The sequence below is a fragment of the Drosophila willistoni genome, chromosome 3R, assembly GCF_018902025.1.
Source record: "Drosophila willistoni isolate 14030-0811.24 chromosome 3R, UCI_dwil_1.1, whole genome shotgun sequence".
Lineage (NCBI taxonomy): Eukaryota > Metazoa > Arthropoda > Insecta > Diptera > Drosophilidae > Drosophila > Drosophila willistoni.
This window is the reverse complement of record NC_061086.1, coordinates 29,898,287-29,922,590: the sequence shown is the minus strand read 5'-3', so window position 1 is coordinate 29,922,590 and position 24,304 is coordinate 29,898,287. Positions and strand designations below refer to the sequence as shown.

General features: G+C 40.6%; 3 protein-coding genes and 1 long non-coding RNA gene across 4 annotated transcripts; 3 read left to right on the top strand and 1 right to left on the bottom strand.

Moving 5' to 3' along the window:
* The first annotated feature begins 1,308 nt into the window (after positions 1-1,308).
* Positions 1,309-19,320, top strand: LOC6649697 (AF4/FMR2 family member lilli). The gene is given in 11 exon segments (XM_023179751.2): positions 1,309-2,999; positions 3,279-6,982; positions 16,502-16,577; positions 17,455-17,521; positions 17,598-17,711; positions 17,779-17,869; positions 17,934-18,104; positions 18,165-18,334; positions 18,397-18,510; positions 18,582-18,790; positions 18,858-19,320. Coding segments are annotated over 11 exon segments (6,267 nt in total). The 5' UTR covers positions 1,309-1,576; the 3' UTR covers positions 18,986-19,320.
* On the top strand, positions 8,623-13,398 carry LOC111519357 (probable serine/threonine-protein kinase cdc7). The gene is made up of 2 exons (XM_023179750.2): positions 8,623-9,452; positions 11,450-13,398. The coding sequence occupies exons 1-2, from the start codon at positions 9,091-9,093 to the stop codon at positions 12,252-12,254; spliced, it is 1,167 nt and encodes a 388-aa protein (XP_023035518.1). The 5' UTR covers positions 8,623-9,090; the 3' UTR covers positions 12,255-13,398.
* A 1,663-nt stretch (positions 19,321-20,983) lies between the features above and the next one.
* On the top strand, positions 20,984-22,939 carry LOC6649696 (neprilysin-21). Its single transcript, XM_002071980.1, has one exon. The coding sequence runs from the start codon at positions 20,984-20,986 to the stop codon at positions 22,937-22,939; it is 1,956 nt and encodes a 651-aa protein (XP_002072016.1).
* Positions 22,940-23,108: 169 nt separating this feature from the next.
* On the bottom strand, positions 23,109-23,669 carry LOC124459694. The gene is made up of 3 exons (XR_006953733.1): positions 23,539-23,669; positions 23,424-23,472; positions 23,109-23,339 (listed from the first exon to the last, which is right to left on the bottom strand). It is a non-coding gene; the product is annotated as an uncharacterized LOC124459694 (long non-coding RNA).
* Between the last annotated feature and the right edge of the window lie 635 nt (positions 23,670-24,304).

Here is a 24,304-nt window from a genome sequence, read left to right as displayed (position 1 = left end):
AAAACAACAACAGCAACAACTACATTTGGAGCATATACAACACACACACACACACACATAGACGCACACAATTACAAGCAACTATAGATATATATATATATATCCCCTATATATATATAGTTGTGGGGATTATTCATCAGGCTGCCGCGCCACATCATCATGTTGATCTTTGATGCTGCTGCTCGGCGGCTCCTCTTTCTCCCCCTGTTGCACCCTTCTCCTTCTCCGTGTTCATGTTTTATTTTTCTTTCTATTTTGCATTTTCCTTTTTGGGTTATTTTTGTAATGTTTTGCATTTATATTTAGTGTGCGGAAAATTATAGCGAATTTTCCAATACCCCAAACACACACAAAGTTTAGTAGTAGTCAACTATCTATCTATATAGGGTGGAAAAGTTTCCATTTTTTTCTCATTCTCTTTCATTTCCTCAGTGTGTGTGGTTTTTCGTGATATTTGAATTTGTATTTGACACAAAAGATCGGAAAAATCATGCGAATACAGTGAAAGCTCCTGCCACGAACGCAACACAACGTGCAAGTTCAGTAAAGTTCATAAATTCAGAATCTAATTATCTGCAATTTCTTTATTAGCATAAGAAAAGAAAAAGTTATTGAGTGTTAATTATTTTTGTTTTTTTCACATTGATTTACTGCTCTACCTGCTGGTTGTTTCACTGTACTCCTCTGGCATTAGCGTCACCCACCATACCACGTACTATATACTATATATGTATGTACATATAATGGCCGACTGCGCCAAATTTACGTGCGTTGTGTATTTGTTAAAAATATATATGAAAGAAAAAACACAGAAATTTTGAACATAACACAAAGGAACGACGCCGCGACAACGACGACCCCCACCGATTGCCGCATTTTCAATATGTACTACGACGAGTCTGTATACATGGGCAAAGATCACACACAGGCAGAGCTGTCCGTCACTCTGGATGCCAGTTCCCAAAGAAACCTCTGCGCAATCATAAAATATATAGGACAAACCGTAGGTGTAGGTGGGGTAAATTGATGGGAGAGAACAGGAGGGACCGGACCCTGTTTCTCATTCAATTTTTGGGAAGGCGGCGCCCGATATCAATGAGCTCATTTGCTGTTTACGATTTGTAATGCCACTAGATATATATTTATTTATATGGGACTATTATATACCAAACAAAGCAAAAGCATCAAAGTTCATGTATATACAATAGTTTATAATATATATCTTTGCGTTATTGAAACAATCAATCGAAGGAAGGAAGCAAAAGTCTTTTGTCGATCAATTAATCGCAATGCATTTGCCAAAATGCCAATGAGACATTGACATTGAGCGTACGATCGGCTCGATCCATCCAACCCGACATGGTTATAGACAAACCGTCAGGCAGGCAGGTTTCTTTTTAGTTAGAACGTTAGAGGCGACACGAGTCTCGCCAAGTACACCAAACCCAACGCAATTCGACGAAAGAATTGTCTCATTAGAAATCGAAATACATATTAGATAACCAACAAAAAATACGGTTTCTTTAGGTTCGTTTTTTGTTTTTTTAGTTTAGTTTAGTGAGCAAATCCTCCAGCAATGTCAAACGAACTAAGCGAACTGATCGCTCTTGGATGTCCAGACTTGAGTACCAAGTCGATGGGTGGCCAGCAAATCGATCTTATGGTTAGTGCAGAGCGGAGACTGAGCATTAAACAAATGACGGCCACAGATTTGGTCAATCTACGTGCAGCAGCCGCTGCCGAAGCAGAGGCACAAGCTCGAGCACTAGCCGAAGCACAGGCAAGGGCCATAGCCGAGGAACAGATGCGTTTGGCCGCGGCTGCCGAGGCCAATGCAAGAGCACGAGCTGCCCTAGAAGTGGAAGCTCAACTTCGACGTGCCATGGAATTGGAAAAGAAACGCGCAGAGGAGGAAGATCAGAAGAAGAATAATAATTGTGTGCCCAGTTCATTGGATGATGCTATGGAAATGCATTTGATGAATGCCAGCAATGTGAATGACGCTTCAAGACAAAAGTCATCGCCATCGAAAAGTGATTCCCAACTTGTTGATTCTCTTGAGATATTGAGAATGCAACGCATGGCCCGTGATGCTCGTTCCCAGAATCGAGATCGAGAACGTTCAATTTCGCCAGCATCACGAAATCATGAGAGGAGCGCTGCTCCCAATCGTTTGGACAGCTCCAGCAGAAGCAGCGTAGATTCTGCTTGTATCTCGGCATCCGCTTCGAACTCACGTCATCCAAGCAAAGCCACAAGTCGTCGAGGCAGCACCTCCAGTGCCATCAATGAGCCAGCTGTTGAGGCTCCACCGCCAGTTCCTCCTAAATTCCCACTATGTAAAACTGTTTCGGCACCCAGTATGATAAATCGTCGACGCAGTAGTCTGACTGCCCTCTTTCCGGGTCCATCGCCATTGGTGGCACCAGAACCCACTCTTCACAGCAATCCCACGCTGGTGCCCGAACCGGAATCGCATCCGGAACGTCAGGAGGATGGCTATCGTGAGATACCTAGTGGCAAGATGGTACACCGCACCAAGACGCCTCCGCCTGTGGGTGCCAATCTTGGTGTTTGCCTCAAGCGGGTGACTGCACCAAGTGGTTCGATTACCATCAAGCCCAAAGAGGCTCCCATGCTGGGTGTGGTTCTTCGCAAAGTCGAAAAGAAAACTGTGCAACAAAAGAGCATTCTGGACGACGATAAGCCACTCTATCATTTCTCGATCGTCCGCAGTGACAATAAAGAACATGTGCCGGCCCAGAAACCAAAACCAAAACCGCCTGCCGTAAAGCCATCTCCGGGTGGAATTCTCACAGGGCCACAGGTCATACGCACAGTGAATCCGCAACCCAAACAACCAGTGGCCGTCAAGCCTCAACGGCCTCTTCCGGGTGTGCCTATAACTATTACGAAAATTGAGGGCGATAAGATTATAATCATCAAGAAGATTATAGTGACAAAGAATAGTAAGATACCGGAACAGTATCTGCAGGTTGGTGGTGCTGAATCCCCTAGTGATTGCTCGTCTGTGTGTGGTTCAGTCCAGTTGAGTTATAGTCCTAGCCGTCTAGTCTTCTGTGTCTGTCTTCCTTTTCTTGGTTGCATTGCATTCCTTGTGTTCTGTTCAAAATCTTTATTAGAATTTGCCTCGATCTTGTCTCAAACTCAATCACGTTTCAGTTATAAAGTTAAAGTAAAACACACATACACACACACACACACATACTTACTTGATGGAGGTATTGCCCGTTTTAGTTTACGCGAAATCCAATTAGAAACCTAAATGAGTGAAGATGTTAGCAAGGCCGCAGTTGCAACATCTCAACCTCAGCCATCAGCAGCAGTGGCGGCAACACCATCCAGTGCTTTGAGAACCAAAGAAGAGTCATCTCATCCTGCCATGCAAAAACCAACGCCACCGCCAGCGAGCGGTCAGCAATTCTTTCAAGTCGTGACGCCGCAGTTTGCCTCCGTCCTATCGTCCACCATGCCAGAGAGCAAATGTGCCTTACGATCGCCGATATCGTCGCCCCTGGCTCTACGCAAGAACCGCCCGTTGTTGCCAGCAAGTCCAAAGTCAACACCGCCATTGCCGCGAAAACATCATCCGTTGGCCTACAATGCGGCCACGGGGACAATAACTAGTGCCGCCAGTGGTGCTGGGGGATCTGGCACTGTTTTGCCGGCACGTTTTATGGCCACCATAGCATCTAGTCCTGCTTCCAGCATATCGTTGTCATCATCCAGTTCCCCATCGTCGTCGCCACCGCCGCCAGTACCTTGTCGGGCACCCAAGAAGAACAGCAAACCCGGTGCAGCATCTGGTGCCCCTGGTGAGATCAATCTGGATAAGCTGTTGCAGCAGCAACAAGAGCTGGAAGAGAAGTCTGCAGCTGCCACGAATAGTGCCAAATTGGATGCAAATTTCTATGATGCAGAGATCGAAATGATGAATAAGTATTTGAAGAGCCTGCCCGACTATAGTGAATTGGATCGGAAGTTGCATCAGGAGTTCCAAGAGTGTGAGGATCTGTATGATCGGCTCAAGCGACAACAGCAACAGCCATTGGCCAAATCCAATTCACATCAAACAGTTAACCCAGTGGCAACTGGCCCAAAACTGTCCAAGTCATCTTCAATTAATTTTCAAAATAATCGTCCAGCGGCCCCACGCATGGCCTATCCATCTATCTTTGCCCCGGCGCCGGGAGGAGGGGAACCAAAGCTGCAACGTAGCATATCTAGTTCAAATATGCCATTGACCACGCCCACAACACCGACGCCGATGGCGCCAACGCCTTTTCGACCGCTGCCTCAAAAGAACAGCTTGCAAAGCGGTTCGAATCTCTCATTGAATAAACAATTGATGAATGATTTTTGGAGCGACAATTTAAATAGCTCACAAAAACGTCAAACGCCAAAGAGGACTTTCTGGAACTACGAGAAGATATGCGGTGCCCAACTGGGAGATGCAGGTCAGCCATTCAAAGTCGACGCCAAGACGGCCAAGAAGTTGGCCATATTTGATCCCACGGTGGCAGAAGCTGCACAAAAGGAGTTACTAAGAGAGCAGCAACCGCTGAAACAGACCCAGCAGCAGCAGCAACAGCAACCACATAAATTACAAAAGAATGCATCTCTCTCGCATCTGGACCTCAAGGTGAGGCAGGCTGTGACCAAAGATGATCTCTACAAGCTCATCTGTAATGAGCAATCCCCCACGACGATGACGCCAACGTCTATTCCGGCGTTTATTAGTCGAGTGCCTGTGAAACAACAGGCAGCGCCTTTGCCAAAGAGTGTCTCGATGACTCATGTGCCAGGTGGTAATCCATCACCTCTAATCCGCACCTCCAGTCGAACACATATTCCGTGCTATATGAAAAACTTGCCATCCCTTAGTCGTAGTACTTCCAATTCAGCGATATTGATGTCACAGCCACGCAAAGAGCAGCCAGCGCCCCCGCCGCCGCCTCTGAAGGAGCCAGTGAAGCAACCTACGGCTGTGGTCTCTAAACCAAGCAGCGGGGGTGGTGTCCATAAAAGTTCGAGTAGTTCTTGTGTGCCTTCGCCTCGTTGTGCTGCTGCCCTCTTTCGTCGGCCAGCCGAGAACCCGAACGCTACAACAGCAATTGCAAATGCAACGACGACGACGTCGACAGCAACAACGATGCCCATTGTAGAAACGGCTGCCGATTGTCCCTCTTTAGATCGCAAATCGGAGAAGAGTAATAGCACCATAAGTACAAGTAGTTTCACTGTGACCAATTGTTGTACCACACATTTGCCTCAGCTATCAAAGTTTACCTCATCGTTTCACATTGCTCCCGCGGCCACATCATCAACAACAGCAGCAGCAGCCTCGCAAACAGCAGCAACAACAACGACGACGACGGCAGCGATCTCAACATCCTCTCAGCAGCAGCAGCTGCAGCCAAATGAACACAGCAACAAAGTCTTAATGCAGAATAGCGCAGCACAAGAGATGCCAACATCATCATCATCATTAACAACAACGACAACAGCAGCAACATCATCTGTATTGTCGTCGTCGTCGTCGTCAGCAGCCACAAAGCGCCAGAAAGATGTGGACAACAAGCTAGAAAAATGCTTAACCGACATGCTAAAGTTGAAGAGCAACAACAGCAATCCTCCCCCCATCATGTCACAATCATTGATGACAGGCGAGCACAAAGAACAAACGGCAGCGATGTCAACTGCAGCGTCGGCTGCGGCAGCAACAACAACAACTGCAACAGTGCCGCCAGTTGAACCGCCCACGACAAGCACAGTCAGCAGCAACAGTAGCAATAGCAAATATTCAGGCGAATCGCAGATACCCGTACCAGTGCAATTATACGATCCGCAGAAACCATTGCTGCAGCAGCAGGCACGGATTTGTTATCCCATAGGCAAGTCAAATTCTACCTCACAATTGCCCATGGCTGGATATCAGCGATTGTTGCAGCAGCAACAGCAGCAGCAACAACATCAGCAAGAACAGTTGCAACAGCAGCAGCAGCAGCAACAACAACAACAACATTATCCCCAACATAAGCGACCATTCCTGAATTGGAATAGCTTTGCATGTTCGGCCATGAATGGATCTAGTGATCCCTTCATGCAACAGCAACAGCAGCAGCAGCAACAAGTGCATCCACATAAATTGCAGCAATCCTATTCCTCTTCCCATGTGTTGGCGGCTAAGCAGCAGCAGCAGCAACAACAACCTAAATCAGGTTTAGCCATGTTTCTGCAAAAGAACAATAAGGAGAATAAATTTGGACAGCCGCCCATGACACATCAGCAACATCAGCAGCAGCAGCAGCAGCAACAACAACAACAACGAATGCTGCCAGGTACCGGCATGTTGCCACAAATGTATGGATATCAACAAACGCCAAACTATCCCCGATCTGGAGGTAATGGTGGTCCACTCACTCATTCGGTGTCATTTAGCTCTGCCCAAAGGCCAACGGCTATGCAGTTCCATCAACAGCAACAACAACACCAGCAACAGCAGCAACAATATCCCAACTTTGGACTTGGCATGATGAGTCGAAACTATTATAATTTACCTAAACAGCAAACGGAACAACGTAAACCTTTACAGACTTTTGATCCGTATGCCTATCCCAAGCCAAATCATCAAATCAAATACCAGCAGCAGCAACAACAAACACATCCGCATACGCAGCAATATCTCAATGCAACGGGTGCTGCTGCTGGTGGGGGACAAGTAACGGCAACAGCTGCGGCGGCGGGACTTCAATATGATCCAAATCCAACAAATACGCAATTGTATTATGCGTCGTCGTCAACAGCGGCGGCGGCAGCGGCAGCGGTGCAACCGCAGCAACCACAACAGTTACCACCAGCATTGCAACAAAGCAATTCTGTCATATTCAATCACTCAAACCACCAACACCAACAACAAAATGAAATGTCCAAGTCCGCATTGGGACTACATTTCATCGAGGTAGATTCTATTCCCAACCATAATCCATCTATATATATATCTATGTATATCTGTGTTTATGCTCGTTCGTTGTGTTTGTTGCCTGATTCGCTCGCCTCGCCTCGCCTTGCCCCTAGCCTTAGCCAACATTAACTAACAACAATGATGCTTCTTCTCCTGCTTCAACCATATGTTTTTGCCCCCAAAAATAGCTGCTCGCCTCTGCCTGCCGCCTACTCTCTGCCTGCGCTCGCCCTGCCTGACTCATTCGCTCCAAAAAGGCCACAGAGACTATATTGTTTGCCCTCCCTCTGAATACTTTTTCACTCATTTCCTGTATACTTGCTTTTTTTTCGCGGCGCTTCAAGTGTGAAGCCCTCAAGCAAGAACACCTTTCCATCTCTCTCTCTCTCCCTTTCGCTCTGTCTACCTCTCTTTTCCTCTTGCAATTGCCGTTGCACAATCGCAACAAAAAAAAAAAACTATAGGAAAATTCAATGAAATTCAATGTCAATTTCTTGTTTTTCGTGAGCTCTCTCTAAAAATAGCTTGGCCACCACATTTAATTTATTATTTGTTTATTTTAACTTGTTTTTTATTTAAACTAATTTTTTGTACTTTTTCTGATTTCTTTTTATGGAACGCCAAAAAAACACAAATTTTAATTTCTTGTAATTATTGTAGAATAATTAAAAAGCACTAAAAACTGAATGCGGGGGAAATGTGTGCGCGATCAGCCAAAACAAAAAAAAAAAGAAATAATAATAATATTGCCCATCTAAAAATATGTGGTCTAACACCTACCACAATATTATGGCTCTCTGTAGTCTCTCTCTCTCTCTTGGCAGAGGGGGAAATGTGGTCTATGAGACTTTAGGAATACCCTAACTACAGAATGATTAATCTTGTTAATCAAAAATGTCTGTTTCACTTGGTCTAGTTTTGGTTAGGGTATGTTAGTGTATATATACCCTATGATACCTCTCATATACCTATTTTGATGGCTGCTTTTTGTGGTTTTTAGTAGGCAAAACAATAATAGAACCAACAGGAGGAGGAAGTACATATGTATATACACTCTTCAGCATACAGATCTCCCGCACCGAACCGATCTACCGCTTCTACTATTTTAGAGTCGTTTGGATTCTCGCTGAATTCTGAGAATAATACCACTCGCCTGCTACTTTGGGAACACTCTGTTGTCGTCAGCATCAGCTCGACGTCGACGCCTCCGTCCGTCTTTGGCCGCAGTAGTCGGTCGACAGCATTGCGATATTTTCAATTTTTATAATTAGTATTTGTGGCGTGCGCTTTCGTAAATGTTGCTCTGATTTCGGTTTGTTGTGTTCGTCGAACGCCATTCGAACCCCCCAAATGAGAAGGAGTAGTAGGACTGATGGATAGGAGTTGGATCAACATTTCCCATCGAATGGATCACAGTGCGTTGTGATGATGATGATGATGGATAATCAAATCATCTATCATATTTGTGTGGAATGTCAAATTGATGATCCTTTTAATTGAATTTTTGAATATCGGCGGTTGCTAAAATTTTGAACGCGTTTGACGGCGGTGGCTGCTTCTGTTGTTGTTCTCTGTGTGTATATCTATTTCTGTCGGTGGAGCAGCCAAATCTGTTTCTGTTTCATTCTATTGTTCATTTTGTTTTTCTATTTATTCAATTTACAATTTCAATTATTTTTACACATACTTTTGTACACGAAAAACGCTCTCAATCAACAATATATGTACAACAATATCATGTATATGCTAAAATACGCTACATACCTACACACATACGAGATACGTTTTTATGCAGAAGAAGCAGCAGCAAGCAAGCAACCAACATCAGTCTTTCTATACAAAATAGCGAAACAAGCAAAAGCCAAAAATTAGTACAATTAATGAAATAGACCAAGTCAGAGGAAAGAAAGAAAACCCGCCAAAGAACAACACACAGGCTATAGACCATCATACCGATCAGCAGCAGCAGCAGCAACAGCAACGAAATCATCTCATCATCGACGAGGAGGATTGTCGTCATCATTTGATTTCTGTTCTGCTCGCTCTTCTCTTCCCCTCGTAGTCGTCGTCGTCGTTGGAAACAAACAAACAAAAATATTTGAAAAATGGCAACATTTTTGAATCGCTTTCATCGGGAAAAAAGCGAAAAGATTTTGCCAAATGTTGCTGCAAATAGTGAAAATAATAACAACAACAATAACAAGGGGAGCAGCAGTAGCAACAAGAAAACAGCTGAGATTGAGACAGAGGCAGCAACATCATCAGCTGCTGCTGCTGCTGCTGCTGCTGCTCCCCGTCCACAAAGACGCTATATGCGTAGCGCAACGGCTGCCAGCGTCACCCAACTACTCTCTGAGAGCTGCAACAGTTTACTGCAGAGATTTCGACGAAATCCGAGCGAACGACCTGATAATAAACAGCAGAAGCAGCAGCAGCAACAACAGCAACAACAACAACTACGCAATCGGTAATCGATGCAAAAAAAAAAGAAGTGAAGCAAAAGATTTATAATTTATTTCTAATTTTACGCTTTTATTTTGCCGTATTTTATTTTGCCTTTTTGTGTACCATCATTACAACAAAAAGTCGGTCAAAATGTTGCCACAATGCGTGTCGCGTCCGTCGCCACTCAGTTGAGAAGAAGAAGAAGAACTCATCATTTATTTTGCTTTCGGTTTCGGTTTGTGTGTTCTTTAATTTAGAGCCCAAAAGTGATCGCCGCGTAATTACGAGTTTTTAGTTGCAGTGCAGCAACACGCTGCTCTGGCTCGCTTTTTTCCTTCAAAAAATATCGTCGTCCGTTGTGCGTTTTGTATATATACATAGATACATATATATATTCAAAAAACATTATATAGTTTTTTTTTCCTCAATTTTTGCATCTTTTTTGTGGCTTGCCCAAAAAGCAAAGAGAAGGAGAAGTAGAAGAAGAAGGCCAATTATGTAAACATTTCGAGTGCGTGCGAATCGCGTTGAACTCTAACAAAATATTATATATACCATACATACGTACATATATAATGCGTTTTGAAAAGTGTGAACAATTTTGCTGACTTTTATTATGCACATCATTGTCAGAAGAGACCGCCAAGCAAAAAAAAAAAAATATAATCATATTTTCATTTATCATTATCACAATCATAAATCACTTGAAGTGACTTGAAGCGGAGCTCATCAACAAGTTTTTGCATTCAAGTCAATCTATTTGGCAATTGACTTTTGCGGGGAAAGTTTGACGTAGATGGAAATTGAAAAATTTAACTCTTAACGCCTTCATTTCCTCTCAATTTGAATTTTCTCTGAGTTCATGTAAAAAAAGTTTTTCACAAAATGTTTGTACAGTGCAAACTTTTTGAAGTCGATCGAGTCGATCGGAAAAGCTTTCCCAAAAAGCTTATTACTTGCTCTCTCTCTCACTCTTTCTCTAGATCTCTCTTTTTATTCTCTTAAATTCTCTATGATTTTTGCTTCCTCAATTCTAGGCCATGTCTCAAGTCCACATATCAGTTAAACATATTCCATATGCAATATATATACACATATATATATTCTTCTCTGATCGGTTTTTTAATATTGTTTTGCGTCTTTTGTAATACATTTTTATTATTATTATTGTTGAGATTCTCGCGTTCGGTTTGTAGAATTTTAAAGTAAAACGTAAATAAATTTTTGCTTTGTTCTTGTACTTAAACCCATTTCCTTCTTTGCCATTCCAAAAGAACGGAGTTCAAGGCATTTGCTTCAGGCTTTCTCTCGATCACTTCCCAGTTTTGGTTAACCTGACGGAAATGTCCCAAGACCTTGTTGATAATAATGATGATGATGATGTCCGTTACAGGTTACAATTTATAATGAAAATGCAATTAAAATGAAAACCACACGCAGCTGTTTGCTTTGCTCTTGGCAGAGACAAAGGAACATTGATTCCAATCCCATGCCATACCAATTTATCCAATCTCATCCCATCCACCCACTCATCCCACTCATTTCTATATAGCTACGTCGTCGGGTAGCTTGTCTGACTGACTGTCTGCCTGTTCGCTCTCTCTCTTTCCCTCTCCCTCGTGTGAGTGTGTGTTTTCTCTCACTCTGGCAAGTGCGCAATATTTTCACACTTTTCACAAAAATAAAAACGATTCCTCAATATTTTTTTTGTGGCTCTACGGGACGGACGGGCGGTCGGTCGGTCATTTCTATCTACTACTACTACTGCTTCTTCTTCTTCTTGTCCGTCGTTCTCATCGTGTTCCGTATTTTGGTCGTTCAGAAAAAATTTTGAAAAATTTTCCTCAGTTAATTTTTGGTCCGTGTTGTGGGAGCGCGTCCGTTCGTCGTCGTCGTCGGGTTTCGAGGCGCGCATGAAATCGAATCACAAAAAAAAGACAGCTACAGCTAGCTTCTTCCAGATCAGAAATCGTATCGATAGAATTTCGTCTTTAATTGGGGTTTACTTCTTCCATTTAGTACGTCGACGGCAGCGGCAGCAACGTCGGAGACCATCGTCGAGGATAGTAGCAAAGAAAATAGTGAAAACGAAAAGCGGAATAAGGAGGAGAGTCGCAGCAGTTCCAAAACTCCAACGAATGACTCCAACAACAATAGAAAAGCCAACAATAACAAAAACAAAAGCAAAAGCGGCACAAACCCAACAGATCAATTGCTACAAAAGCTAAACAAACGTCGCCGCAGTTCGGAGAAGTCGTCTTCCTCCCATCGAAGACACCCGGAAGCGGAACAACAGATCAGCAGCAGCAGCACAATGAGTGATCGTCATAGACGATACTATGCCGGAGTTGCCGGCGGAGGCTTGGGTAGCACCACCAGTAGCAGCACAGCCGGACTAGGCCTGGGGGGTTATCATCATCATTATCCCAGCAGCAGTGGCATCGGCGGCGCCGCCATGGGACGCTACCAGAAGAGCTCCACCACGGCAAATGCTCTGGACAGATTGCGTACGCATCTCAGCCCCGTTGGGAATTACTATAAGCCACTGATTCGCGGCTTGGGCGGTGGCCGGCGTGATCTCGATGATGTTAGTATATGGTTCATTTTTTTTTTGTCGGAGCGGCGTGCAGTGTGCAAACCAATGGGATGGTCAGATCCCAATCTCAGACAAATGACTCATGTCTCCTCTCAACGCATACGAAGGGGAAAATTGAGAGAATATTTCACAATTTCCATGCGCCATTTTCACCTGTCTGTCTGTCTGTCTGTCTATCAGTGTGTGACACCTGGTGACAAAGTGAATCAGCAAAAGTCACTGCCCTAAATCTGTCCAGTTAAAGAGGACTACTTCCATTTCCCACCTCCTCCCCCCCACCAGAGCTAATAGGTAGTAGCCTCAGCAGTATATATCGTTGTCGTCGTCGTCGTCGTCGTGGGTGCCCCCACACGGGAAACATTTTATAGCACGATTTCTAGATTTCTTGTTTCTCACTTTGTTTTCAATATATGTGTGTATATATCTTTGCCTTCTTTTCATCCTCTTGCCGTGTGTGCGTATACGACGATGCCGAATTTATTTTCGATTCCAACATTTTGGCCGCCCATTCTTCTCTTCTCGGGTGTTTTTTGCTTTATATTCCTCGATCTCTATTCCACATATAAATATATAGCTATATATATATATATAGAGAGAAGAAACAACCTATTCACAAATTTTTCTATCGTTTTATATATAAACTTTGAAGGTCGGCAATGGTTGTTGTTGGTTGTGTGCCGTGGACATTTTTGTTTAGATTTCGCTAGGCGCATATTCTAAATAAAAACACACACACACTCACACACCCAAAATGTTCCCCTATCTCCTCTCTCTCACTCCAGAAGAACTTGGAAATCACACGGAATGAAAAACAGCAACAATAACTAAAAAGATATAATGCTGCTTTTTGGGAGAAAGTTTAGTTAGTGTTTTGGGTCTTTATATATATATTTTTTTTTGTTATTTAATGGCAGTGAAATTGTGCGAAATGAAAAGCTTCAAGCACCATAATTAGCCATTGCCGAAAAGGCCATTTAAATGGGTCTACGGCTGAGTCTGACTCACAGACACACGTTGGAGACTTACTCTCTTCTGGAGCGTAAAGAGTCGTCTTCGTCGTCCATCGTTACCGTTGGTTTCACACGAGCGCTGCTTTTAAGCACTTTCCTTCTTCATTAACCCCTCCAAACAACAACAAAAAGTAAAGAAAAATACAATGCAATCCAATCCAATCTTCAATTCGTCTGGTTTCTCTTTGTGTGACGCAGCAGCGTCGCGATTTGCTGTTGGATAAAGACAAGACACCGACCACCTCATCATCAACTGCCGGGGGTAGCAAACAGCAGTCAGCCATCTCCCGGCTGGAGAATAAATACTCGGATATCTTGGAAAGGGCAGCCGGTCGGAGACGTCATGAAGAGGATCGGGACAAGACACTGGAGCCAGATGATTATGGTCCTAGCAGTGGCCTGATGCGTTCGGCGACGTCACATCAAATGGCTGCCGGGAAGTCAAAGTTGTCATCCAGTTCATTCAATGCCTCCGATCGCAAGGAACGGACACCGTACAGAACTCGGGCCCAAAGGCAACGCTATATGGGCGATTCGAATGACAGTGGCTACCTGACCAGCGGCAATCGTCTGCTGGATGAAAACTATCCTGTGGACTATGGCTCGCGGTATGACTATCACGATGCCTTGCGTGCAGGTGGAGCCACGGGTTATCCATCGCCGCGTTATGCACGCAGAGGAGCTGAGGAGGATGCTGCACCACAACGCTCTACTAGAGCCTATGGCCGCACAAAAACTAGCGGTGGAGGATTAGGAGGAGATAGTAGTCTAGTAGGAGCCGATATCTTGGATTCAGATCGATCAAGAAATCGTTTTGCCTATCGCCGAAAGGAACAACCAGCGCCAGAGTTGACAGCTGAGGAACGTGAGATTCTGGCCGATGATCGTTCCTCAGAGGATAATGCAGCCATCTTGATGCTATTACGCGAAGATAATCAATATCTTGAGGCTAAGAAATTTGAAGAGCGCATGCGCAAAAGGCGGGAACTGAGAGAACGTGTCAAGCGGCAAGAAGAAGCGGCAGCAGCAGCAGCTGCAGCAACAGAGGCCGCCGCAGCAGCGGCAGAGGCTAAGAAGACTGAAGAGGCAGCAGCCATAGAAGCGGCCAAGGCTAAACAAAAGGCGGCGAAGGAAGAGACGGAGGACATGACGCCCAAGGAAGTGCCAAAGAAGAAATCGCGAAGCAAAAAAGTAACTAGCGATGATAGCGATGACGATGCCAGTTCGTCAGAGAGTAGCTCTGACGATGATGAACAAGACTCTGCAACTGGTGTGAAACTAACCCACACAACAACAACAACAGATACACAAAAAACACCAAGCACAAGCACCACCACTACAACCACAAACAAGGCCAACACTCCCACTTCCTCCTCCTCCTCCAACACCAGCAGCAGCACATTAAATGCTATCAATGGTAGCATTTCCTCATCATCAAACACATCTACTAGCACCTCTGCTCTTTCTAATCACGCGACAGCAGCAACCACCACCAGCAACAACAACAACACAACCACCAACAAGAGCCGTTTTCTGCTCCACTCAGATCGCAATAACAATGACCTGTCCAAATATAAGCCCAGCAATCATCTAATGCACTCCTCCAGTTCGGGTGCATTGGCCTTCGGTGGCATTGGGGCACGTCTGGCGGCTGCTGCGGATACAACACGCCGCCAGCAACAACGCTATCAGGGTGCCAGTTCGCGTACAGCCGCCGTTCTAAGTGAATTTGATCGGTATAAGCCCAGTTTGGGAGGTTCAAGCTATTTGCATGATCCTTATAGTAGTAGCACCACCGCCACCAGTAGTAGTAGTCGTCGCTCCAATGTGGCTGGTTCATCGCTCTATCAGCGCCACCAGCAGCAACAGCAACCGCTGCAGTCGTCAACGTCCTCCCACTATCTGCAGCAGCACGATCAATATCTGTTATCGAAGAGCGCCACATCGTCGGCGCTGTTCCACAGGTCACGCATTCCAAAGACACTCTCGACATTTGTAAGCTCTCCTCCTTGTCCCAGAATCTGGATTTGCCTATACTTTTGAGCTGGCTTTCTGTGTTGATTGAAGCTTAAGTTTTGCTGCCGATACTCATAGCGAGCGCTCCCCCTTCCTCCTTACTTCCTATCTTCCTTCCCCTCCGCACACTGGCCCACAAGCTAATGGCATGGCAAAATGATACAAAAATGTTAACTAACTCTGAGAAATGTTTTCAAGCTTTTACTTTTTGCATGTGCGAATCACTAAAACAACCAGCAAATGCAGAGCAGAATATTAAACCAAACGTAAGAAGAACAATTTAACTCTCTCTTTATCTGACCTGACTTTGACTTAACTTATCTTTTACCCATACAAAAAAAAAAGAACTGAGACTAAGAACAAGATAATTAGTAACTTTTAAGCTCTAATGCCCCTTGTTTTATGTTATTGTTTTTGTGTTGATTTATTTCCACTGTTTTTTTTTTTACCTTGATTGCCCTTACTTACACGCAGAGAAAAAAGATCACACAATATCTTGCTTCCTCTATATATACAGATGTATATGTACGATGATGATATGTATTTGCCTTTCTATATATTTGATATTTGTTGTTCATGTTTTCCTTTAATTACTATTATTATAATTATTATTCTCTCTCTATATATATATGTATCAAAAAAAGAAAAAAAATACAACATATCTATAAACAATTATTAACCATTTTTGTAAACACAAATCTCAAAAAAATTTGTCCGAACTAATTTTCTTATCGAACAAACGAAACGTATTTTTCTCGTGTTTTTTCTGAATATGATGATGAAAATCACAATGATGATGATGATGATGATGATGATGATGGGTTAATGATGATGTACATACAACTTGATGATGATGATGATGATGATGATGAAATGATGATAATGGGTTGGTTTATTTAAATGCGAATTTTGGATTGCATTGGTGCCAACGTGGGATCTTGTGGACTCTATTGATTCTGATGTGGCTGGATAATGGACAACAACAACAATGATGATGACGACTCTCCTGGATTATGGCGGCGTCCCATTGAAATATACACTTATATATACATATATATATATCAAATTATATGTATATATTTTTGTGTATTTTTTTCTTTTTTCTCTTTCTTTTTATGTTTCTTTTCTCTCTATTTCAAATTACATACTTTTTTACCATACACGCACACACGCACCTTATGTGTACGTCTGTATCTGCCATCAACAACAACAACCACGACCACGCCCCCCTCCCATACTACGCCTACGCCTTGCCAAAACAACCCACTACCAATAATGCTGAAAAAACTCGTCGCGCCGTCGCTTGCAACTCAATCAACAATGGATAAAACGGGCTAAAACAAAAAAAATAACGAAAATAATTGAATGCACCACCCGCAATTGCACCACCACCACCACCCGATCAATCGACAACAACAACAACTACTCTCCAACAATCGCCCATAACAGACAGCAAAACCCGTCATTCAAGATGATGCTGATGGTCACTTAATTTACCACACCGGAGACATTCTCCATCACAGATGTTCGTGACAATTTTTTGTTTTTAAATCTTTTTTTAATTTGTTTAAATATGCCATATATATATATATTTTATGTTTAGAAACAAAAGAAAACACACAGACAGAAAGAATTCCCCCTCACACACACACTCATAATAATTGCACACACATCCACACACACACACACACACCACATAGATAAACCAAATTTAATGCCCAAAAGTGCATAAATATCTATCAAACTTCTACTTCTTCTTCTACTTCTTCAACTCTCTTTTATAATTTGTACTTTCCGAGTTTTTCATTTTACTTTTTTGTTTTTGATTTCTTAATTATTTCCACAATTTCAATTGAAAACAAAATCGTGTCGCGTGCCGCCGCCTTGCAACAATAACAAGAGAAATCTCAATGTGAGAGTGGGAGAGATGACATTACTTCAATTTACTTCACACAATTTCCAACTCGAATCTTTTAAGCAAATTTTTTTCTGTTTTTTGGTGTCTTAATGGCACTTTTGTTGTTGTCTTCCGTAAACGAACAAAACGAATTCAACTCTTCTCACTCTCTGTCTTACTTTGTCTTCCTGTGGATGATCTACGGCGCGTATACTTAATTAATTAATTAATATTAACAATTAATTGAATATGATATGATATATTATGATACACTTTTTGTTCCGTACAACACACACTCTAGCTAAAAAAGAAATCCACCCGTGTGTTTGGGTTACTTTTGCTTAATTCAAATCTCTCATCAAAAAATAACTCAGTTAAAGTTACAGGTTTAGATATTAAAAGTAAACAAAACAAAAAAAAGAAGAAATTAAGATCAATTTAAAAAACTTAATCATATATTATAGAAGACCCTATTACAATTTGCCTTCCTTTTGACAAATTTCAGATAAAATCATGGCCACTTTGGGCGAAGGTACATTCGGACGAGTGGTCAAGGTGAAAGACATGGAGCGGTAAGTGTTAATCATTCTTCTCCTGCTTAAGACAACTTTTAATTAATTTTTAATTAATCAATTCCTTTTTCCACAGTGACTACTGCATGGCCCTGAAAATCATAAAAAATGTGGAAAAATATCGTGAGGCAGCGAAACTCGAGATCAATGCCTTGGAGAAAATAGCCCAAAAAGATCCACATGGTGATCAGTAAGTTGAAAAATGAATAAATTTCAATTTAATATACCTATTAATTTGTATTAATTTGCTTAAACAGCTTGTGCGTAAAAATGATTGACTGGTTTGACTATCATGGACACATGTGCATAGTGTTTGAAATGCTTGGCCTAAGTGTTTTCGATTTTTTGGTAAGACAAGACAAGTTCTACAAAAAGCAAAAGAACTAAATGATTCATTTCTTCTCTTTTCCAGCGCGAGAACAACTATGAGCCGTATCCGCTGGATCAAGTGCGACATATGGCGTATCAATTATGCTACTCTGTGAAGTTTCTACATGACAGTCGTTTAACGCACACGGATCTCAAGCCGGAGAATATATTATTTGTTGATTCGGACTATACGGCTCATTATAATCATAAGATTGTAAGTGCCAATGATGTGAAATCGCTTACGAAACAGTTTTACTAATCCTTTTTATTACAGAATCGCGAAGTACGCCGTGTCAAAAACACAGATGTCCGTCTAATTGACTTTGGCTCGGCTACTTTTGATCACGAACATCACAGTACAATTGTCTCGACGCGACATTATCGCGCGCCTGAGGTCATACTGGAGCTGGGATGGTCACAACCCTGTGATGTATGGTCCATTGGGTACGTTTTGTGTCTTAAAAAATAATTGAAATTCTGTTTTGTAATTGAAATCTTCTGTTTAGCTGCATTCTTTTCGAACTGTATCTGGGCATCACACTGTTTCAGACCCACGACAATCGCGAACATCTGGCCATGATGGAACGAATTTTGGGACAAATACCATATCGCATGGCACGGTAATACAATGCAGCTCAAGCTTTCATTAACCATGGCGCAGTTCCCTTCACCGAAATCGTTTAATGTGTAGCAATCATACTCTTTACAGCAAAACCAAAACCAAGTACTTCTATCACGGTAAGTTAGATTGGGATGAGAAGTCGAGTGCGGGTCGTTATGTGCGTGATCATTGCAAACCATTGTTCCTGTGCCAACTGAGCGACAGTGAGGATCACTGTGAGCTCTTCAGTTTGATTAAAAAGATGCTGGAATACGAGCCCTCATCACGAATTACGTTAGGTAAGTCAACAGATTTTTAAAGTAATTGTAATATTATAAAAACTAATTACATCTTTTCCATATCCAGGTGAGGCTTTGCGTCATCCATTCTTTGATAGACTACCACCACACCATCGAGTTGGCGAAGTAAGCAACAAGCAGCCACTCTCCTCCGGCAGCAGTAGCCGGGAGCGCTCTCACAGTCTGTCCAGATGAGAATTACAGCGATTTGGTTATTGTTGACAGACAGCGTTGAGCACACATCCATATAACAAACATCATACACTACGTGCACCAGCAGCAATAGCAGCAGCAGCAGCCGCAGCACCACCATTACCACCACCACCATCACGTCCTGCCGCAACAGCTTCATTATATTCATACAGCAACTGCAGCGGTGGCGGCAATTACCACCATTTTAATTACATCGGCGAACAGTAAATTAAGTGCTAAAGTTTTAGAACATTTGGAAATCTTTGAACTTGACTTGTATATAGATATTTCTTATACACAAAAACGTTACACATTATTATCATCAATCAATCATTTAATTGCTCGTGTTGCTGTTCGTCATTTGAGCTGTCCTGTGGCATTGTCGTCCTTCCTTACACAAACACCAATCCACCAGCCCGCCCAATTGTGTTTTGCTTTGTGATGAGATAACCAAATCGTGTAAAAAATATTGATATATGTATATATATATATATATATATACAGAGTGCGTCCAGAGCGACAACTTAAAGAGAAAAGAAAAGAAAAAGAAAAACATTTTATGTGAATGTTATTGAAGTGTGCACAGTTTTTACACTGTTCGATTAGGAACAAAAACGACTGCAACATTTAAAGATAACTACAAATTGTAGTAGAGTAATGTATAGTAGATCAAGTCGCAAGTAGAAGTTATCGGAGTGCGACTAAATTTGTAATTAATTACATCAATTTCAACAGAGTATATATATATATGTATATGCCTACCTATACCTATACCTATACATACAAAATATATGTAATTGTAAATGTAAAAAGAGAATTGTTAATACCCCCCTCGCCGCCCTGTGTGCAACTACGAGCAAAATTTGTCAGTTACCACAGTGCGCAATTTGTGTTAATTTTCATAACATGGCAGCCCTCTTCCGAGTCATTTCTCCTCTTAGATTAAAACATTTTATTTAATTAGAAGAAGAATGTGTCCTCGTTTAAGGACTGCGCTTGTTCATTATTTTGTCTTGTCGTGTCGAGTATCGAAGATTATATGCTAAAACAAAAACAAAAACAATGCATGATTATGGCATCAGCAACACTACAGAAATTGATGGAGAGAAAAAAAGTATATACATAAATATATACTTAACATACTTAATTCAAAAATGATTGTGAGTTAGTTTATTATTACTTAAATATTAATTTTTAATTACATTATTTGCAATTTAACCCGATCAACCAGCATATAAGATATATAAAACAATTATCGTCAAGTTATTAAAAAAAAAAAATGGAAATAAATCTATAGAAGAAAAAAAAAACAAGAACAATTTGCGAATTTTTATTTTATGAGAGAAGAAACGTTTCTGAAACCAATTGGAAACGACTCCCAGAAAGAAATATCAGTGGAGTATAAAGCTTTAAATTGCGTACTTGACATATATAACAAATAATTTTTTGTTCTTACCAATATTGAATAAAAATGGCTTTATAATTCGATGTACAAGCAATGCAGAACTTATTGTTTTTACAGAAATCAAGAAGGTAAAACCGTTTGATTTAATAAATTTTCTGGCTGCATCTTAATCTAAAAAACTAAAAAGACATCTTTAATATAAAAGTAAAACTTTCGATTCTTTAAAAATATGTATGAAACAGGTCTAAAAATTCTCAGATTTATGAAGGTTGTTATGAGTTACTTAATTCGTCATTATCTGAGGTCGCTCAGATATTTATTTATGTCTTGTGGTTAAATATTTTCATCTTCTAAGAAATCATCTTTTAAGAAAACGTCATACATATGTACATACAAATGGTATAGCTATAATTTTATTCGATTTCCAGTCTCATTCCTTAGTTAACATTTGTGATGATAACAACACACAGCTAGCACAAAAGATGCAATCATATTTTCGTTATTTGTTCGTTGTAGTTCTCTTCGGATTGGTAATACTCAAGTTAAAAGGAGGCGGGTCTAACCCTGCTACATCCTCTGCACTAACTTTAACCAATATGAAGGCTTTAATTGAGCATGGCAATTCGGAGGAAATAAAGAGCTATATGGACGAGAAGGTAAATCCGTGCGATGATTTCTATGCATTTGCATGTGGTAATTCAAACAATTCAGGACTAGGCCATTTGATAAAGAAGTCCTTCAATCGTAGACTTTCAATTATATTGAATGATCAGAGGGAGGATAACTACGATACGCCCATAGACAAGCAAGTGAAATTATTTTATCAATCATGCAAGCGGATTAAAATTGGATCCAATTATGAGGAATCACTTAGGCACCTGATATCGGAGTTTGGAACTATGCCTGTGCTGGAGGGCGATGCCTGGCAAGAGTCACAATTCGATTGGCAGGAGACGAGTGCCCGAATCTCCTACCGCTATGGAGTAATGCCTATTCTTGCTGTGGTAATAACGAGCGATTTCGCGGAAAACCACATAAATAGAGCTTACCTAGGCCATCCGGAATTTCACTTACAAACAAAAAGCATGTACGCCGATGAAGAACACGCAATGGAACGCATCGATTATAAAAATAAAATCCAAAAAATTCTGGAGAAGTTTCTTAGCGTCGAATCACCACTGGCCAGACAAACTGCCCAAGAATTATTGGATTTTGAGGTTGAATTGACTAGAGAACTGCCACAATCTCATGAAGACTTTATTCCTGACAAATTAACGATTTCTGAGATGCATGAGCGCTATTCGCACAGCATTGACATAGAACGTTTCTTCTATTTGAGTTTGGGTGAGAGTCTAACCGATTCTGTGTACGAACACTTTCCAAAGTATCAGAGAAATCTCGTTGAAGTTTTGAAACGAACACCTGCAAAAACATTGGCTAACTATATATTCTATCAATTGGTCAGTTATTTTAGCGAATTTCCATCTGAGACAGAGAAGAAACAGAGCGAAGCTTGCGTTGATGTAACCAAGAAGCATTTTGCCAAATACTTGGATAATATGGCATATCGTCGTAATAGTAATAGAAATGAAATATCTAAGGAAATTGAACACATTTGGCAGGGACTTAAGAACACTTTTGATCCCACTTTACGTAACAGTTCAGTGCTTGACTGGATGGAACCGGATAATCGGGAAGACGCCATTAAGAAACTGGCATCCTTAAAACTTCACATCAACTCGTACGACGAGAATGAACTCGCTACAGAATATGCTGATCTGGAGTTGAAGGGTGTGGATTATGTAAAAGATCTCCAAAAGATTCGTCTTTTAGAAATGGTGCAAATTCGCAAGGCTTTTCATAAACCGGCCAAGTCACAAGAAATATATCCTGGCGAAACTCCTGTTAATATTTTCGCGACGAATACAATCAGCATTCCAGTCTCTTTGCTGGAACCCTATCCATTCTGGAGTGAATCGTACCCCAAATCCATTCTGTATGGTACATTGGCCTCGCTTATCGCACATGAAATTTTGCACACATTCTATGGTATGGGCAGTAGTTATGATCACAATGCCGAACTCTGTGACCAACAGGAATGCTGGGACAACAAAACAATGAAAAATTTCGAAAAACTAGATGGATGCTTTAAAAAACAATATAAAAATTACGTGTACAGTTACGACAACATTAATCTAATTGAAAACATAGCAGACAACGGAGGTATTCGTCTGGCTTATGCTGCATATCGCAATTGGTATCGAGATGTTGCTCAAACTCTGAAGGACAAAGAGAAGCTGCCAGATCTTAACTACTCGGCCAATCAATTGTTCTTCATTAGCTATGCCCAAAATTGGTGTAACAATGGAGAGGATCCAATCAAGAAATCAGTCAAAGTGTTTCTACCCTCTCAACTAGAGCAACAAAAGAAGTATGATGTGGAAAAGTTTCGAGCGATAGGACCACTTTCCAATTTCAAAGAATTCTCAAAAGAGTTTCAATGTCCAATCAACGCAAACATGAATCCCACTAACAAGTGTAAAATGTTTTAATTACATTCCAATAAAACTATACATATATAAGATATGATGTGTTAATTTATATTTGCCAAACACTGATGCAATCAATTCTCACCACATATGTATTTGCATTTATTTTTATATTCATTATCAGCATTAATAATGTCAATGTAAATGAATTGTTATAATTAAAATTTCAATGTTCCTCTTAGTCAGTTTCATCAACGGTTTATTTAAAAAACTACAAATTGCATTCTTGAGTGTTATATAAAAGGGAGTTTTGTTATGTTTCTATGTTGTTTCTATAACGTTTAAACAGTGAAACTAGTCCTTTGTGATTAAAAATTTCATTCCAAAAAAGGGAGTTTAAAGTGGATGAACCAAAGGAATCATAGAAAAGTGCTGGCTGATCAAAACTTGAGTTCAATTCGGACTATTTCAAGAAGAAAAAATATTGAAAAGAGATTTAGATTATATTTAGAAATTTTAAAAAAATTCAGGATGATTAGTTACTTACTGAAAGCTAATTAAGAAACATGGCACTTCTTTCGAAAACATTTTGGTTACTATAAAGGGAATTCCTCGTTTAATTAATAAGAAACATTTTAACATTTATTTTGTGAATAATTTACCATTTATTTGTTTTTCTCATTTTGTATTTTGTTTCATTTTCAATGTTAGTTTTGTGTGGGGAAGGAGGGGAAATTGTTTTGCTACATGTGATTTTTTTTTCATCTGTTGTTATGTGTTTTTGTTTTCTAATTATAACTTTACCATAGTTTTAACTAAATAAATAATAACAATTTATAAATATAATTTCTCTTTATTTGCTTTTCCTCTTTCCTTATATTTTGTTTTTGTTTTTTGTCTCATTGATTATTATTTGAAGTAAATAATTTGTTGCTTCTTGATTTTTGAATAACATTTATTTTTTTGGGTTTTTGTTTTTTAAGAGGTTTCTTTTGATTTTGAATGAATTTAGTTGTTTGTTGTTGTTTTCATGTGTTATAAGGTCAAAGTAATTAACAGTTGAAATGTTTCAATGTTGCATTGATCGGATCATAAGTTGCTGCTGCTGCCGTTGTTGTTGTTGTTGCTTATGGAGCATTTAACTTAATGGCTAAATATTGGACTTATACTAACTAGTTATAAAAATAATGGTTAATTCTACAGATTGCAACAGAAACAAAAAAAAACCTATGGAAAACTAGAATGTTTATACGCAATAAATAAATACTTAACGTTTATCTCATCTGTTCATAATTTATAATAATAGTAATTAATAATAATAATAATAATCATACATATATAAGTGTATTATATATAGCTTGTGGTGTATTTGTTCGATCTCCTCAATATATATATATAGTCATATATATATTTATACATTATATAAAT

Coding starts and splice junctions, on each gene's coding strand:
- LOC6649696 (XM_002071980.1), top strand. CDS start 20,984: ATGAAGGCTTTAATTGAGCATGGCAATTCGGAGGAAATAAAGAGCTAT.
- LOC111519357 (XM_023179750.2), top strand. CDS start 9,091: ATGGCAACATTTTTGAATCGCTTTCATCGGGAAAAAAGCGAAAAGATT. Junction 9,453..11,449: donor CAACAACAACTACGCAATCG/GTAATCGATGCA, acceptor TCTTCCATTTAG/TACGTCGACGGCAGCGGCAG.